The sequence below is a fragment of the Salvelinus alpinus genome, chromosome 15, assembly GCF_045679555.1.
Source record: "Salvelinus alpinus chromosome 15, SLU_Salpinus.1, whole genome shotgun sequence".
NCBI lineage: Eukaryota > Metazoa > Chordata > Actinopteri > Salmoniformes > Salmonidae > Salvelinus > Salvelinus alpinus.
Genome location: NC_092100.1, coordinates 10,588,681 through 10,604,377, shown reverse-complemented (window position 1 = coordinate 10,604,377; position 15,697 = coordinate 10,588,681). Strand labels below are relative to the sequence as shown.

The 15,697-nt window shown below is 41.6% G+C and overlaps 2 protein-coding genes across 4 annotated transcripts; both read right to left on the bottom strand.

Moving 5' to 3' along the window:
- Nucleotides 1-10: 10 nt before the first annotated feature.
- Nucleotides 11-8,040, bottom strand: ftsj3 (FtsJ RNA 2'-O-methyltransferase 3). Its single transcript, XM_071342470.1, has 21 exons — nucleotides 7,834-8,040; nucleotides 7,350-7,455; nucleotides 7,102-7,148; nucleotides 6,883-6,962; nucleotides 6,559-6,658; nucleotides 6,138-6,332; nucleotides 5,786-5,901; nucleotides 5,583-5,687; nucleotides 5,337-5,437; nucleotides 5,083-5,169; nucleotides 4,115-4,294; nucleotides 3,530-3,665; nucleotides 3,166-3,356; nucleotides 2,852-2,969; nucleotides 2,543-2,627; nucleotides 2,191-2,335; nucleotides 1,809-1,900; nucleotides 1,585-1,687; nucleotides 1,284-1,467; nucleotides 982-1,076; nucleotides 11-802 (listed from the first exon to the last, which is right to left on the bottom strand). The coding sequence occupies exons 1-21, from the start codon at nucleotides 7,898-7,900 to the stop codon at nucleotides 496-498; spliced, it is 2,640 nt and encodes an 879-aa protein (XP_071198571.1). The 5' UTR covers nucleotides 7,901-8,040; the 3' UTR covers nucleotides 11-495.
- Nucleotides 8,041-11,386: 3,346 nt separating this feature from the next.
- On the bottom strand, nucleotides 11,387-14,323 carry LOC139539480 (phospholipase A and acyltransferase 1-like). 3 transcript variants are annotated; one of them, XM_071342468.1, is made up of 3 exons: nucleotides 14,183-14,323; nucleotides 12,262-12,526; nucleotides 11,387-11,803 (listed from the first exon to the last, which is right to left on the bottom strand). In XM_071342468.1, the coding sequence occupies exons 2-3, from the start codon at nucleotides 12,463-12,465 to the stop codon at nucleotides 11,702-11,704; spliced, it is 306 nt and encodes a 101-aa protein (XP_071198569.1). In that variant the 5' UTR covers nucleotides 12,466-12,526; nucleotides 14,183-14,323; the 3' UTR covers nucleotides 11,387-11,701. The 3 variants fall into 3 exon arrangements, with proteins under 3 accessions (XP_071198569.1, XP_071198568.1, XP_071198570.1); XM_071342467.1 differs by lacking the exon at nucleotides 14,183-14,323 and adding an exon at nucleotides 13,708-13,764; XM_071342469.1 differs by lacking the exon at nucleotides 14,183-14,323 and adding an exon at nucleotides 12,825-12,936.
- Nucleotides 14,324-15,697: the final 1,374 nt, after the last annotated feature.

Below are 15,697 nucleotides of genomic sequence, written 5' to 3'. Positions count from 1 at the left end.
GGTACAGATGATCAGTTAACTTGTTTCATCAAGACATTTATTGTGAAATCAGTATTTACAAGATTTAAAAGAACATCTGTGGAAAGCACATGTATTTTAATACACATTTCTATTCATGTGAAATCTTGATCTAAACCATTTATTACAGAGTGGTTCAGGGTGTGCACTGAAACAGCTTCAGTCAACACCGGATGTAAGGCAAGTAGGACACCCTCTCATAGAAAGATGTACACACAGCACTCCTTTTATTTACCCAAAAGATTGGAGGATACCTGTATTGTTTTATCATGCTTTTCAGTACGGAGGTCACTGTTTCGGTAGAGGGTCTCAAAGTACACCAGGGAAGCTCTGTTGCCCACAATTCCACTGTAGCAGAACCAGCAGTGTGGCAGCCATCTTAGCTTGCCTATATGACAACTCTCAGATACAAAATGGAGGGGAAAGATAATTTAACCTCCGAAAACAAAAGGAGGGGACAGAGCGGTGTTCTTTTACTCATTTCCTGCCAGGACGTCCTTTTCCACCCTTCATCCCTCCTCTTCCACCCTTAAATCCTCCTCCTCCACCACCCCTGCCCTTTCCTTTCCCCCCTCCTTTCCCCTTCCCTCCTTTTTTGCCCCCTCTCTCGCGCTGCTCTTTCCTCTGCATGCCTCTCATGTCCTTCTTCATGCGGCCGTCCACCACTTTGAACTGGCCATTGACACCGCCCGGACGACGAACCCTCTTGGTACCAGAGCCCTTCTTGGCCACGACGTACGTGACCTCCCTCTTCTCCTTACCAAGGCCCGCCTTCTTATAGATACTAAAAGAACAGAGAGAAGGGACTTTACTTACTAAAGTAAAATGGTAGTTATTTAGCTAGCCACATGTGTAGTAAAGTCCTACTGTAATGGGACATGTCACTGCCAGAGATGTAGCAGTGTAAATGGTTGTGGTACATGTAGTCGCAGAGGTTTTGATGGTGTAAAATTGCATTTGTACCTCTTTAGCTGGGCCATCTTCTCCCTTTCACCAATGTCCACTGTGTTGACCACGGCCTCTGCCTTCTTCTTGGCTGACTCCATCTTCTTCAGCATCTGTCATACCGCACAGATAAACAAAGGTCACATACTGTATGCTGCATCCTCCATCTTTACACCCTTTCTCCATCTGTCTCCCACCTTTTTACCCAACATCCTCTTCTACCCTCATTCCCCTGTCTCCCTTCCATTTCCCTTCATAATATTATCTTTCCCCCTCTACTTCTACCCTCTCGTTCCACCATCTCTCTCTCACTCTCTCACCCTCTTCTTCTTCCTGGCCTTGGCCTCAGCCACTCGTTTAATGGGCCTGGCGTTGATCTCCTTCCATTTTGCCTTGTACTCCTCCACCATCTCCTTGGTGACGGGGATAGGCTTATTCCTGTGTTTCTTCTCGTCATCCACGAACCACTCGGGCACCTCGCACTGGTCCTCCGAGCTAGCAAACCTGAACACATACATTGTCACACAGAAATAATACATGGCATGGCTAAATAAGTAGTATCATTAGTGAACACACACACACACACACACACACACACACAAAGTAATCAGCTAATCTTGCCTGTGGAAGGAGCCGTCAACCAGGTCCCTTGATCTCTTCTTGGAGGTGGCGATCTGACAGCCCAGGGCCAAACCCTCTGCATTCATGATGCGAGCACGCTTGCCTGGGGGAACACACACCAGTTAAAGCTTTAAGACCGCTTAAAATCTTGCCATTGGTCTAATGGTCTATGGTCTAAACAGTCACTCTAAGGCTCGCGCCCTAGACATGTTCTCTTTACTCACTGGTGCTCTCCACTGGCACCACCTGGAAGTCGTCGTCGCCGTCTCCTTGGATACCGCCGGACCCTTTAGCCGCCTTCATCTGAGCGATACTCCTGTAGACCACACATGATGTTTACACTTTTAGAGGACGGGGGAAAGTGCATATTTTGGTCATAAGCCAAGTCATAATGTCTACCAGCACTACCCCTGTTGGAATCTGTCAAATAGAAGACTGTGCAATCTAATATTAATCTCAAATCAAAGAATTCCTTCAATAATTTTTCAATCTGTTCGCTATCAGAATCCTGCAAAATTGATGAAAAGGTATTTTGTTAACAATATGACAAAATGGGACAAAAGTTCTAGTCTATTCTTTAATAAGTCATGTGACATGAGCCCTGACTTCTCATCATCCTCGTCACTGCTGTTGTCATCAGAGCAGCTGTCGCGATCCCCCTCTGCCCCAGCTTCCTGTGAAGGCCCCGCCTCTTCCCCCTCGGGCTGGGCCGTATCAGGCTCCTTTTGGGTTTTCCTCTTCTTCCCCTTGGCTGGAGACACAACAAAGGTGTTACAAAAAGTTCATCCAACACTCTTCTCTCACTACGGACAAATCTCAGTCTAAAGTGGACTCTTCCCTTTTACCTACACTGGGCTGAAAGCAATATGGTGGACACCTACTGGGAATTTCCACCTATCAAACAGGAGGGGAGGAAAACACTTTATTGCGATGCAGTCCTGCTGTACTCTTCCTGTACCTGTAGGGTCCTTGTTCTGTAGCATCTGTGTCTGCCGCAGCTCGCTCGCTGCATCTCCGTCCAGATCCAGTTCAGAGAAGATGTCCTGTGGGGGTCAGAAAGTCACATCATAAGGTCAGAGGTCACAGAGATGAGAGAACCAAGGGTACTATAAAAGTACTCCATGTGCATGAGGAAGTCTGTGTTAGTGGGTGGGCGCATACAGCGTGTCGGTGAGCATATATGTGTGGGTGGGTCAGTGAGTGTGTGGGTTTGTGTGTGGGTGAGTACAGTGTGTTGTGTGTGGGTGACTGTGTGTGTACTACAGACCTTGCTGAACCACATGCTGGTCTCACGGTCCCTCTTCTCCTCCTTTCCCTCCAGCTCCACTATCAGGCCACTCCCTTCTTCCTCCTCCTCCTCCTCCTTCTCCACACTGAAGGACACTCTACAACACACATTAAGCATTGAAAAAAAAATTATAATAAAAAGTAACATTGCAACAGCAGTTTTGCCAACATTTTTATGAAGTTATGAGCCAAAAGTGGATTGAGTAGAAGTTATTTAATGTAAGAAGTTAAAGTGACTGCCCTGAGTGTCAAAAGCAGCGATACAGACAGAGACAAACTGAGTGAAAGACATACTTTTTCTTGGTGGCCTTGTCCTTGGCCATCTCCTTCTGATTTTCTATGATCTCATCCAAGTCGTCATCATCCAGGTCAGAGACCAGGGAGACCTCGTCACTGTCACCGTCGTCAGAGAAGTACAGGTCCTCCTCCCCTTCCACCATGGCATCAGCTAACTTCATGTCCCCCTTGGTGATCTCACACAGAACCTAGGAGAGGGACGGAATGAGGGGAAAGATGAAGCTTTTCACAATCATGAGAAATACAATACATGACCATTTTATGAGTCAAAAACAAAAACGACCTTTCTAAAAATCTATTCAAAACCATGTCCATGGTCAATTGGTGTGTGTATGTGCATGCATATGGGTCTCTGTGTTACCGTGGCCTTGTTAATGGTTGCGAGGGAGAACATGGAGCAGTCGTTGCCATCTGCGATGGAGACTCCCGGCAGGTCCATCTTCAGTGCCACCCTCTCCCTCTGCTTCCTCCTCTCCTTCAGAAGCTTCTTCTTCTTCCTGGTTGGCACAACACACCAGCACGCACGTCAGCACAACACCTCACATTGGACAATACAGCACCGGTCACAGAATATACCAGCAAACATGTGCTATATTTCCTGTTTGTAAGGTGTGTTGACATCTGTCATATCATAACCCCCCTCCCTTAAAAATCAGGAAGCAGTTGCCATCAGGCCGCAGACTTAGGTCTCTGCCTCTCAAGACCAAGACACCAGTTGTGCCAGCATCAGTAAGGCTTTTTAATGAACATTGATTCTTGGGACTTGTGTATTGTATCTGTAATGTGTGAATAGTGAAGTTATTCTATTTCGATCCATCAAATCCCATTGTTGGTATATGCATTAGAGAGCAGATAGGTGAGCATAGACTTAGTCTCAGCTCTGCCTTCTCCTCAGAATAAAGACTTACCGTCTCAGCTCTGCCATCTCCTCAGTATAAAGACTTACCGTCTCAGCTCTGCCACCTCCTCGGCTTTCAGCTCGGCCAGTTTCTGCTCCATCCCTTCCTCCTCCAACTCGGCCTCTTCTTCCTTCTTTTCAGCCACCGTCATTTTCTTTTTCTCCTTCTCCTCTTTCTTCTCTTCTTTCTTCTCCTCTGCATCACTCGCCTCCTCACCTGAACTCAGTCTGCACACAAGCACAACAATAAAAGGCCAATGTTATTGATGCCTACTGCTCTGTATAATGGGATGTGCAACTTCAAATAATATTAATTTAGAACCTGACATACCTCATACCTGTGTAAAAGAGATTATCTTGTCTACCAAAATCAGGCCCAATCCCTAGATAGGCAAATCATGATACTCTCATGTGTTCAGACTGGATGGGTGTAAAACAATATGGAGGGAACAAACAGAAGACCAGGTGGAGTCAGTACCTACCTGGATTTGTTCTACCAGGGGCCTTAGGTAGTCTAGGGGTTCAATCTGGACTGGGAGTCTAGGGGTTCAATCTGGACTGGGAGTCTAGGGGTTCAATCTGGACTGGGAGTCTAGGGGTTCAATCTGGACTGGGAGTCTAGGGGTTCAATCTGGACTGGGAGTCTAGGGGTTCAATCTGGACTGGGAGTCTAGGGGTTCAATCTGGACTGGGAGTCTAGGGGTTCAATCTGGACTGGGAGTCTAGGGGTTCAATCTGGACTGGGAGTCTAGGGGTTCAATCTGGACTGGGAGTCTAGGGGTTCAATCTGGACTGGGAGTCTAGGGGTTCAATCTGGACTGGGAGTCTAGGGGTTCAATCTGGACTGGGAGTCTAGGGGTTCAATCTGGACTGGGAGTCTAGGGGTTCAATCTGGACTGGGAGTCTAGGGGTTCAATCTGGACTGGGAGTCTAGGGGTTCAATCTGGACTGGGAGTCTCTCTCAATAGAACTTGCTGTAGATATGAAGATTAAGGAATGTTTAAAACAATTCTTACTTGATGTCCTCATCCAGCTGTTTGGCCTCGTCCTTTAGCTTCTTAGCCAGGTATCTCCTCAGCTTGGACCTCCAGTTCAGCAGCAGACTGAGGACACACACATACACAGGGTCAGAGGGCAAAGGTCATTGGAGAGCCCTATAGGAGGGCCGGCGACGAGACTTGGGTTGCAGTACATATTTGGGTCTATAAAAAAACACGTTATGAAGTCAGTGTATTGTTATCATTACAGTATAACAATCTCATTGGCTTACCGGAGCTCCTTGCGGCCCAGAACCTTGATGTCACGGCAACACTCTATGACCTCGTCAGAGGTGGCCTCGTGAGACTCTAACTCAGGGTTGTCAAAATTGATCTGGAGGGACACCCCAATAAAAACAATATTAAAATCTGCTCAGAGACAGAAATGCTATTGTAGCTAAATGTGGTTTAGCTAGCCAGCAAGTTAACTTGCCATCAATGCTGACTGCCATTGTAAAGTTCTGTATAATGCGTCTCACCTCGTTGGCTTTGCTCAGGAAGTCCACAGGGTTGTCAGCCTTGAGGAAGGCGGTCGCTGAGAAGGTGTGATACAGGGTCAGATCACCATCTGTGTATCCCTCCGCCTGAAAAACAGCATGAATGAATGAAGCCACTAAAATATACAGTCTGTTCATTCATAAGACATCACTGTGAAGAATTACACACAGGTGCACACACACACCTTTGGTTTCTTCAGAGGGACCAGGTCTTTGATAGCCTTGGCTTGGACCTCCACCTCTTTGAAAGCATGTTTGGGGTCGAAGAACTTGTTGTCAATTTTGTCTGGGGCCAGGTAGCCTGAAATGGAATGAAGTCCCGTCCTCAGTTACTCAACAAGACCAACATTTACCACAATAAACCCAAAGTATATATTTCTCAATTTACTCTCGATACCTGGTGCTAAAGAGCAGGGTTGGAGTCAATTCAGGAAGTGAATGGGAATTCCAATCAGAATGGAAAAATCCTCAATGAATATCAATGGCACTTCTCACTTTTCCAACTCTGCTATAGAGAGTCGGGGTGAACCAACCCACCTTGGCAGATGACGAAGATCTCAGCCGACTCGTTTCTGGAGGCCTGGGGCTTGGTAGCCTGCACCTTCTTGAAGAATTGCTGGAAGATCCACAGCAGTGGCTGGTAGTCTTTGGAGCGGAACACCTTGGTGACAAACGTGCCCCCTTTGGCCAGGAAGTCACACGCCAGCTTCAGAGCCATCAGGGTCAGATGAGCTGGTAGGTAGAGGAGGGTTCAAGTAAGACAAAGATTGTGTTCTGCTCCTCGACACTGATTTATTACCTTCGAATGTCATTCATTTACTGTTAATCTAATACGCATTTCTCCTGTACATATGTTATGAGAGTGAACATGCCATATAGCTGATGGACGGACAAACGTGGTGTGAAGCTCATTTCCTCTCAGTTTACATATAAAAGGTGTTATCAGTGCATTACTTACCCTGAGAGAAGGCATCATGCACCCAGTTAGCTCCAACATTTGGAGCTCCGTCGTTTAGGACCACGTCCACCTTCCATGTCTGGAGCTCCTTCCTCAGAGCCTGGCCAAAACAACAGTTACATCAAACACGGTCCTCTTTGAACTAAAGTTGCCACAATTTGGTGATGTATGATGAAGTTACCAACTCATATAACAGTGTATCATAGAATACTGTCCTAGAACATTCAATAGGAGTTATGTCAACCCTGTACTGTGATCAACTACATTAAAACACCATCCTGTTATGGTTAAATAACAGACTCACTAATTTGACCTCTGACCTACCTGCCGGCATTTCTCTGTGGTGATGTCCTCTGTCAGGGTGACCACGTTGGGGATAGTTCTGATTGGGACCAAGTCGACACCTTTGGAGATAGGAACGCAGTGACATCATCAAATAACTATAACAGCACTGCAACAGGTTTTTTATTTTATTTTTTATATCGGCTAAGTATTACGTAAGTTGGTATATGTTAGAGGTGTCTGAGACGAGGTTTGACTCACCAATAACAAGACTGGAGATGGGCATAAACTTGGACGCCACCTGTAACCTATGGTATGACAGAGAGAAAGAATGTTGACAACAAAAAATATATATAAAACAAGATACGAAAATATTTCATAGGCCTACTACAGGACATGATAATGTTTAACATATCAAATAGCTAGCTAAAGTAAGACTTGACAGTCAGTAGCGTATGAGAGTATATTGAGATCATGTGACACGCGATGCAGATAGCTACGGTACCCACCAACCACCCGGAGCAGCGCACAAGTCCACCAGAGCCCTGGCTTTCTGTAAGAACTGGAATTTTCGGTTCAGCTGAATAAGCTTGAAGGAAGAACGTGAACGATATCCTGAGGGAGAGGAGAGCGAGAGTATTACACATATATAACCAGACAATGTCATTTCTACATTACTAGCCAGCTGTTTTAATGCTACACGATCCAGCTGTCTTCAACTATCAGTATCACAATCCTGACAAGCCAGTTAGCTACAGTATCTTTAGATAGCCATCAATATTCAAGAACATAGCTATATGATCAAGTGTACCCAATCCCCGATGAGCAACAATAGCTAGGTAGCTAACGTCACATATACAGTATCTGTTTAAACTCAAAAGCACACAGTACAACTAGCTTACTGTTTAGATACTGTATTAATTAACTTGATTTAGCTAGCCCATTTAAATTAGGCTAATAGCACGATGAGTGCTCTACGTTTATAGACCTTACCCGTTTCCTTTGCTAAGTGGTAGAATTTATCTTTTCTGGTCTTTCCAACTTTGAGTTTCTTCCCCATGTTTGCTGGTGTTGTTGATCACTTATTTAAATTGCGTTTCCTTTGGAATATTACGATTTACAAATTACCTAAACAGATTACCAACCACCTCCATGAAAACATAACACGTGTGGCTTCTTTGCGCATGAAATCTACGTCACATATACGTTTGAAGCTTGGAAACTTTATTGAACCAAGGACCAGAACATTGCAACTATAAAATAATGTGAGAGATGTACTGCTTGGATTCTTTACCTACGATAGATATAAGTTGAAACAATTTTATGTAATTCATTTCATTATTCTTCTGGACAAATTTCATATTCACAAATGTACATTTACAAAAAAACACCACACTTTCTTACTTTACAAAAATAACTATATTTTAAGACAACTAAATATTCTACCAACAAAAAAGCTGTTCGAATTATGAGTGTGTGTATGCCCCTTGAGGTGTAATGTGATATTGTACCCCCTAGCCCAAATGTCCTTTGCATATTCTTTATATATACTTGTGTTCCCCATGTCCTTCTTGTATTGATTTGTTGTTAATAAATAAAAAATATATATATATAAATTATATACAGGACCAGTCAAAAGTTTGGACACACCTCCTCATTCAAAGGTTTTTCTTTATTTTTAAAATGTTCTACATTGTAGAATAATAGTGAAGACATGAAAACTATGAAATAACACTTATGGAATCATATAGTAACCAAAAAAGTGTTAAACAAATCAAAACATATTTTATATTTGAGATTCTTCAACGTAGCCACCCTTTGCATTGATGACAGCTTTGCACACTCTTGGCATTCTCTCAACCAGATACATGAGGTAGTCACCTGGAATCCATTTTAATTAACAGGTGTGCCTTGTTAAAAGTTAATTTGTGGAAATTCTTTCCTTCTTAATGCATTTGAGCCAATCAGTTATGTTGTGACAAAGTAGGGGTGGTATACCAGAGGAGGAGACTGTGTGAATCAGGCCTTCGTGGTCGAATTGCTGCAAAGAAACCACTACTAAAGGACACCAACAGGAAAAAGAGACTTGCTTGGGCCAAGAAACACAAGCAATGGACATTAGACCGGTGGAAATCTGTCCTTTGGTCTGATTTTTGGTTCCAACTGCTGTGTCTTTGTGAGATGCAGAGTAGGTGAACAGATGATCTCTGCATGTGTGGTTCCCACCGTGAAGCATGGAGGAGGAGGTGTGATGGTGTGGGGATGCTTTGCTGGTGACACTCCCTGTGATTTATTTAGAATTCAAGGCACATTTAAGCAGCATGGCTACCACAGCATTCTGCAGTGATACGCCAGCCCACCTGGTTTGCTCTTAGTGGGACTATCATTTGTTTTTCAACAGGACAATGACCCAGCACACCTCCAGGCTGTGTAAGGGCTATTTGACCAAGAAGGAGAGGGATGGAGTGCTGCATCAGATGACCTGGCCTTCACAATCACCCGACCTCAACCCAATTGAGATGGTTTTGGATGAGTTGGACCGCAGAGTTTGGACCGCAGAGCTTTCAGCATTCCAGATGAAACTGGTTGAGAGAATGCCAAGAGTGTGCAAAACTGTCATTAAAGCAAAGGGTGGCTACTTTGAAGAATCTCAAATATAAAATATATTTTGATTTGTTTAACACTTTTTTGGTTAGTACATGATTCCATATGTGTTATTCCATAGTGTTGATGTCTTCACAATTATTCTACAATGTAGAAAATAGTAAAAATAAAGAAAAACCCTTGAATGAGTAGTTGTGTCCAAACTTTTGACTGGTACTAATATATATATATATATATATATATAAAATAATGTAGGCACGGTTTCTAAACCCAAAGGCTCAACTTTGCAAGACTTCCGGGAAAGCTTGCAAACATCAAACAGACCAGGCCTGGGTTTAGGGTTTGAGAATAAAACATTCTTCCTTATTTGTTAATTGTCTTGAAATCTAAAGGCATAACCAGTTGTGTAAAGCACTTAAGTAAAAATACATGAAACTACTACTTAAGTGCTTTACTTTACTATTTACATTTTTGACAACTTTTACTTTCCAAAATAAAATGTCATACTTTTTACTACATACATTTTCCCTGACACCCAAAGTACTCATTACATGTTGAATGTTTAGCAGGGAAGACATTTTTTCTAATTCACACACTTATCAAGAGAACATCCCTGGTCATCCCTACTGCCTCTGATCTGTCGGACTCACAAAACACATGCTTTGTTTATAATTAATGTCTGAGTGTTGGAGTGTGCCCCTGGCTATCCGTAAATTAAAGAAAACAAGAAAATGGTGCCATCTGGTTTGCTTTATATAATGAATTTGAAAAGATTCATACTTTTACTTGAGATACTTAAGTATATTTTAGCAATTACATTTACTTTTGATACTTAAGTATATTTAAAACCAAATAGTTTTAGACTTTTACTCAAGTAGTATTTTACTGCGTGACTTTCACTTTTACTTGAGTCATTTTCTATTAGGGAATCTTTACTTTTACTCAAGTATGACAATTGGGTGCATTTTCCACCACTGGGCATAACCTAGATTCGAGCCAATGTCTTAAGTAGTTGAACATGTTATTATTCCAACCTTGTGAAAGCGACAAACTGACAGGTTATCATTTTCGTCAAAAACAACTTTATATCGAAGGAGTACCTTTGAGTTGACCGCCAGCACATGCGCAATTCGGCGCGAGACTACCGTGACACGACGACGTGTACCAATGATTTGTATACACACTAGAAACATTTTGGAACTCCCACACCGATGTAAAATATTTTGGAAGCTATAGAAATGCATTTATTAATGTCTACATTTGTTTTGCCACATGTATTCTATTACCAGACATCTTAATGTATACTCTAAAATTATATTATGTGAGCTAAGAGTACAAATAAAAATATATAACTATATTTAAACATTTTCCTTAAGGTATCATTTTTTGAAATTACTAATGTTACTGTCCCCACTACAACAAACAAATACTTAAATACATGTGATTTTGTCCTTGAAATATTTCATTGAAATACTGTAGAATTCCTTTCATTCCAATGGAGGACTGCTCCTATTAAGGAGTGCCAATAACCTTGACCGGTGGTTTCAAAGCCTCTTATTGGCCAAAACATAGCAGCAATCCAGGGTTTATATACAGTAAGTACCTCATTGGTTTTTATGCATGAGTTTAGCCACCCAACATCACCTACAAGTGTGATCAGGGATTTCTATTGGAGAAGCAGTTTTAGCCTATCTTCATACTGTACTGTCTTTGATGTAGGCATTTTTATGTAAAGTGTGTCAACATACTTATCAGTTGATTTTTAAAAATTCAGTTCATTTTTTTTATTTTTTATTGTGATTCAATTAGTTCTGTCAGTTTTCTTTTTGTGATAGTTTTGAATAGCATCTAAAATTCTATGTATGTGCTTGACAAAATTGAATTATATAACAAAAATAAAAGAAGGGTTTCTTATTGTAATAATAAAGACTAATGACTCCAGTAATGTTTCAGTTTTCTTTATGAATGATTCCTTTGTCACATTTTACATTTCATTTTCACCCAACCAATCCATTCAACATCTCAAAATGTGTATCTCCAGCAAGATATACATTTTAAATTTTAATGTAGGTAACATCTCTACCTTATACAGTATTTGGTCTGCTTGGCCTTCAATACAAAGGATGATAAAAATAGATAAATGCATAATTTTTTATGAAATTGGGTAAAAATGAGGTATCCTCTTAAACAAAAGACTGAGGGGAAGTTTGAATCACCGACCAGTAGCACAGGACAATACTGCTATTGTTGAGGGTCCTCAGAAGGGTCGGTTTCTGGAGCGTGTGTTGACCACTCCAAGCACAGAGAAGGCCCTTGCTGCAGCTGTGACCAATGTGATGGCCCCAATGACCCGTGTGGCCTGTGGACACAACAGAAAATAACAATTGTACCTGGTAAATGCAATAACGCCTAATGTAACGTCATTGAATTATATGCGTATGGTGGTGGAGAGGACGATAACTTATTGACTATACCACGGTATATTGATTGTAAGTAGTGATAAGTGCTAGAATGACCTTTTATACATTGGGAAAAAGGAGAGTAATGCCCTATGTCCAAATTGTCACCTAGGCACTTCTGCACGTAGGTCTCAGAGGAATACATAAGTATACAGCAATATGGTGGAAACTCCACCTGCCCTGTAAGAAGGTATAACAAGCTTTTATCATTGTATACAAAAACCAATGGGTAGTGGCTAGATATCGATTTTGAATTGGGCATCAGCAAAGAGAGAGAGAGTGACACAGAATACAGCGCATAAACAGGAAGAAAGAGACAGGAAGAGTGAGAGAAAGAGAGAAAGAAGGAGTAAAAGACCTGCTCAGACACTCCCTTTCCTTGGCGCAACAAGGTGACAAAGTGCTCGCAGTTACTGCCCAACAGGTCATAAGACACCTCCTGGCCAATGAGAACTTGAGATCGCCAAATGATGTCATTGACGGGAAATGGAGTGTGGTGGTCGTCGTATTTGTTGTTGACCCGGTACGAGTCGTCTCCAACCACTTCCTTTAGAAGCTGCATTTGGACCACTGCCTTCCGACTGAACAGACTTCACACTGGAGATGGCTGCAGCCTGACTCATCTACAGGAAGGAGACAATATTCAGGGGGCGTGAAGCATTAGCATTATTAAATTGCAGTTATAAGTGGTTGAAATTCAATCAAAACTTGTATTGATAAATGTGGAATTGATTGAATCCCACCCTTTGAAAATGCTGAATAAATTCACAAAGCGCTTTACTCTTAATGTAAGATAAGTGTGATTTAATTCAAATGTTTTAAGCAGATTGTGCATTGGAAGCGTTTACATTCTACAGCATCAAGTACGACACATACAACACCGATACATAACATATACGACACACATACGACATACAGTACCAGTCAAAAGTTTGGACACTCTTTGCCTTGATGACAGCTGTGCACACTCTTGGCATTCTCTCAACCAGATTCATGGTAGTCGCCTGGAAAGTCCATATTATGGCAAGAACAGCTCAAATAAGCAAAGAGAAACGACAGTCCATCATTACTTTAACACATGAAGGTCAGTCAATACGATAAATGTAAAGAACTTTGAAAGTTTCTTTAAGTGCAGTCGCAAAAATCATCAAGCGCTATGATGAAACTGGCTCTCATGAGTACCGACACAGGAATGGAAGACCCAGAGCAATGGACATTAAACCGGTGGAAATCTGTCCTTTGGTCTGATGAGTCCAAATTTGAGACTTTTGGTTCAAACCGCCATGTCTTTGTGAGACACAGAGTAGGTGAATGGATGATCTGTGCATGTGTGGTTCCCACTGTGAAGCATGGATGAGGAGTTGTGATGCTGTGGGGGTGCTTTGCTGGTGACACTGTCTGTGATTTATTTAGAATTCTGTTGGAAAAGCATTCCAGGTGAAGCTGGTTGAAAGAATGCCAAGAGTGTGCAAAGCTATCATCAAGGTGTAACAGATGTAAATCGTTGTTGTTGTTGTTAAATAGGTAACAGCACGTTAGTTGTGCAGGGTTTAACGATATTGATGGCTGTCGATGGCAAAATCTGTAGCATGAAGACAACTGTGTTAGCAGTGGGATTATGTGACCATGACATCGGTGTATGCTAGCTAACACACTTATTTACAGCAATCATATGCCAAAGCACATCCCAGAAAGCCCCTCAATCCCTAACAAGTACCATATACCCACACATGTATAAATCAGTAACGTACAGCAAACTTGTACACATTGTAAAATATAAAACAATATTCAGAACGTGACCTACCCCTTGCATTGCATTTTCATACTGGGAAGACCTGACGCTCGCGATCTCCCCCTATCTGCAAGCGGGGCCAATCACAACACACCTTATTGTCATCAGAGTTGAACCAACCAATAAGAATGCTTGAACATTAAATACACATTTCTTTAGAGGCAAGTGGAAACATAACCAACCCTGTTACAAAGGCAATGGGTGGTAACTTTAAAGAAGATAAAATATATTTTGATTTGTTTAACACTTTTTTTGTTATTACATGATTCCATATGTGTTATTTCATAGTTTGGATGTCTTCACTATTATTCTACAATGTGGAAAACAGTAAAAAAAAACGAAAAAAACCTTGAATGAGCAGGTGTCCCCAAACTTTTGACTGGTACTGTATGTGCACATGACAAATACACTTTTAAACCTGAGACTTGAAACACACATACGACATATTCTAACTCATGTTAGAATTCAGTCTCATGTCAACACTGACCAACAGGTGTCAAGTTGATGATGTAACCTTCTCCCAGGTACAGAGCCCAGTGCTGATAGGCTGGTCTGAAGATCTCAATGAGGTCACCAGGCTGGGGGGTCCCAGGGGGGGGTCAAGATGGTCAGGGTCATTAGTGGCCATCTATAGGGGGAGGAAGTGATCAACAATGTGGATATTGCCTGCATTTACAATCAATATATTATTATTTAGCATCTACACCAGTTGAAAGAGTTTACAATTTACACAGACAACATGTGCATAAAACACAGCAGTGTCTGTCACTACCGCTACTGGTTTAATGATAAATCAATCAAAACTGTATTTAGTAAGTGCACATTTATTTATTTATTTTCGGCATTCGAAAATACTTTTATGTATAGACTTTGTGTAGAGAATGGCAGTTGCACACTCTACGGTCAATTAATTTAAAATTAAGTCAGTTGTCAAGGGAAACAACTGGAAATTTAAAAAAATAAAATAATTGTAATTTAAGAAAATGGATGTACACAAAAAACTTGTACATCCATATTTGGTTCCATCTCCCAACGTTCCTCATCTAGCTGAGCTTTAAAAAATAAAAATAAATATATATATTGTTATTTGTCACACGCTTCGTAAACAACAGATGTAGGCTAACAGTGAAATGTTTACCTACAGGTCCTTTCCCAACAATGCTTTACCCAGAAGGTCAACAGGGTCATAGACATAGTGTAGACACAGATATTGTATAGGCCTACATATTATTCATGCATTACAATAACAAATACAATTGTGAGGTGAAAATAAGAAACTTTCAACACACAAAACGATCCTCACAGTAAAGGTTGCGTTTTTTCTATCCATCCCACATCATGCTTCCACAAATTCTGAAAACAGAAACATTAATGAAACTACGTCCCCCCTCCCTCCACCCCTCCCTCCCTACACCCTCTGTTTGAGATACCCTATAGTTCTCTTTGTGCTATTGACTGCATGCATGCTGTGCACTATAACTCCGCTATACCCGAATGGCATTTCAATAACAACCATTCTCTGAAGGTTCCATCAATAAAAAGGAAAAGTGAGATGGACTATTTACTTGGATTTTCATGTTTTATTTATGGTAATATTATACTTTCAAGGTAGGAAAACAAATTTCACAGAGAGAGTGTGCTGGAGAACAGGGCACAATGTAGAGAGCAAAGGTCACACACATACACAGACAAACACACACACACACACACACACACACACACACACACACACACACACACACACACACACACACACACACACACACACACACACACACACACACACACACACACACACACACACACACACAGACAATACACACAAGCTATTGTGCCACACACAGTCACAATAGCACCTACATAATAGAGAAACTGACAGAAAAATAGTTTGTCACGACTGAAAATAGACTTTGACATGGGAAAAAACATCTAAATGTGTAAAAGTCACGGTTAAATAACATAATTGTGAGTCCATTGGAAAACTAGAGACAATAAAGTCCAA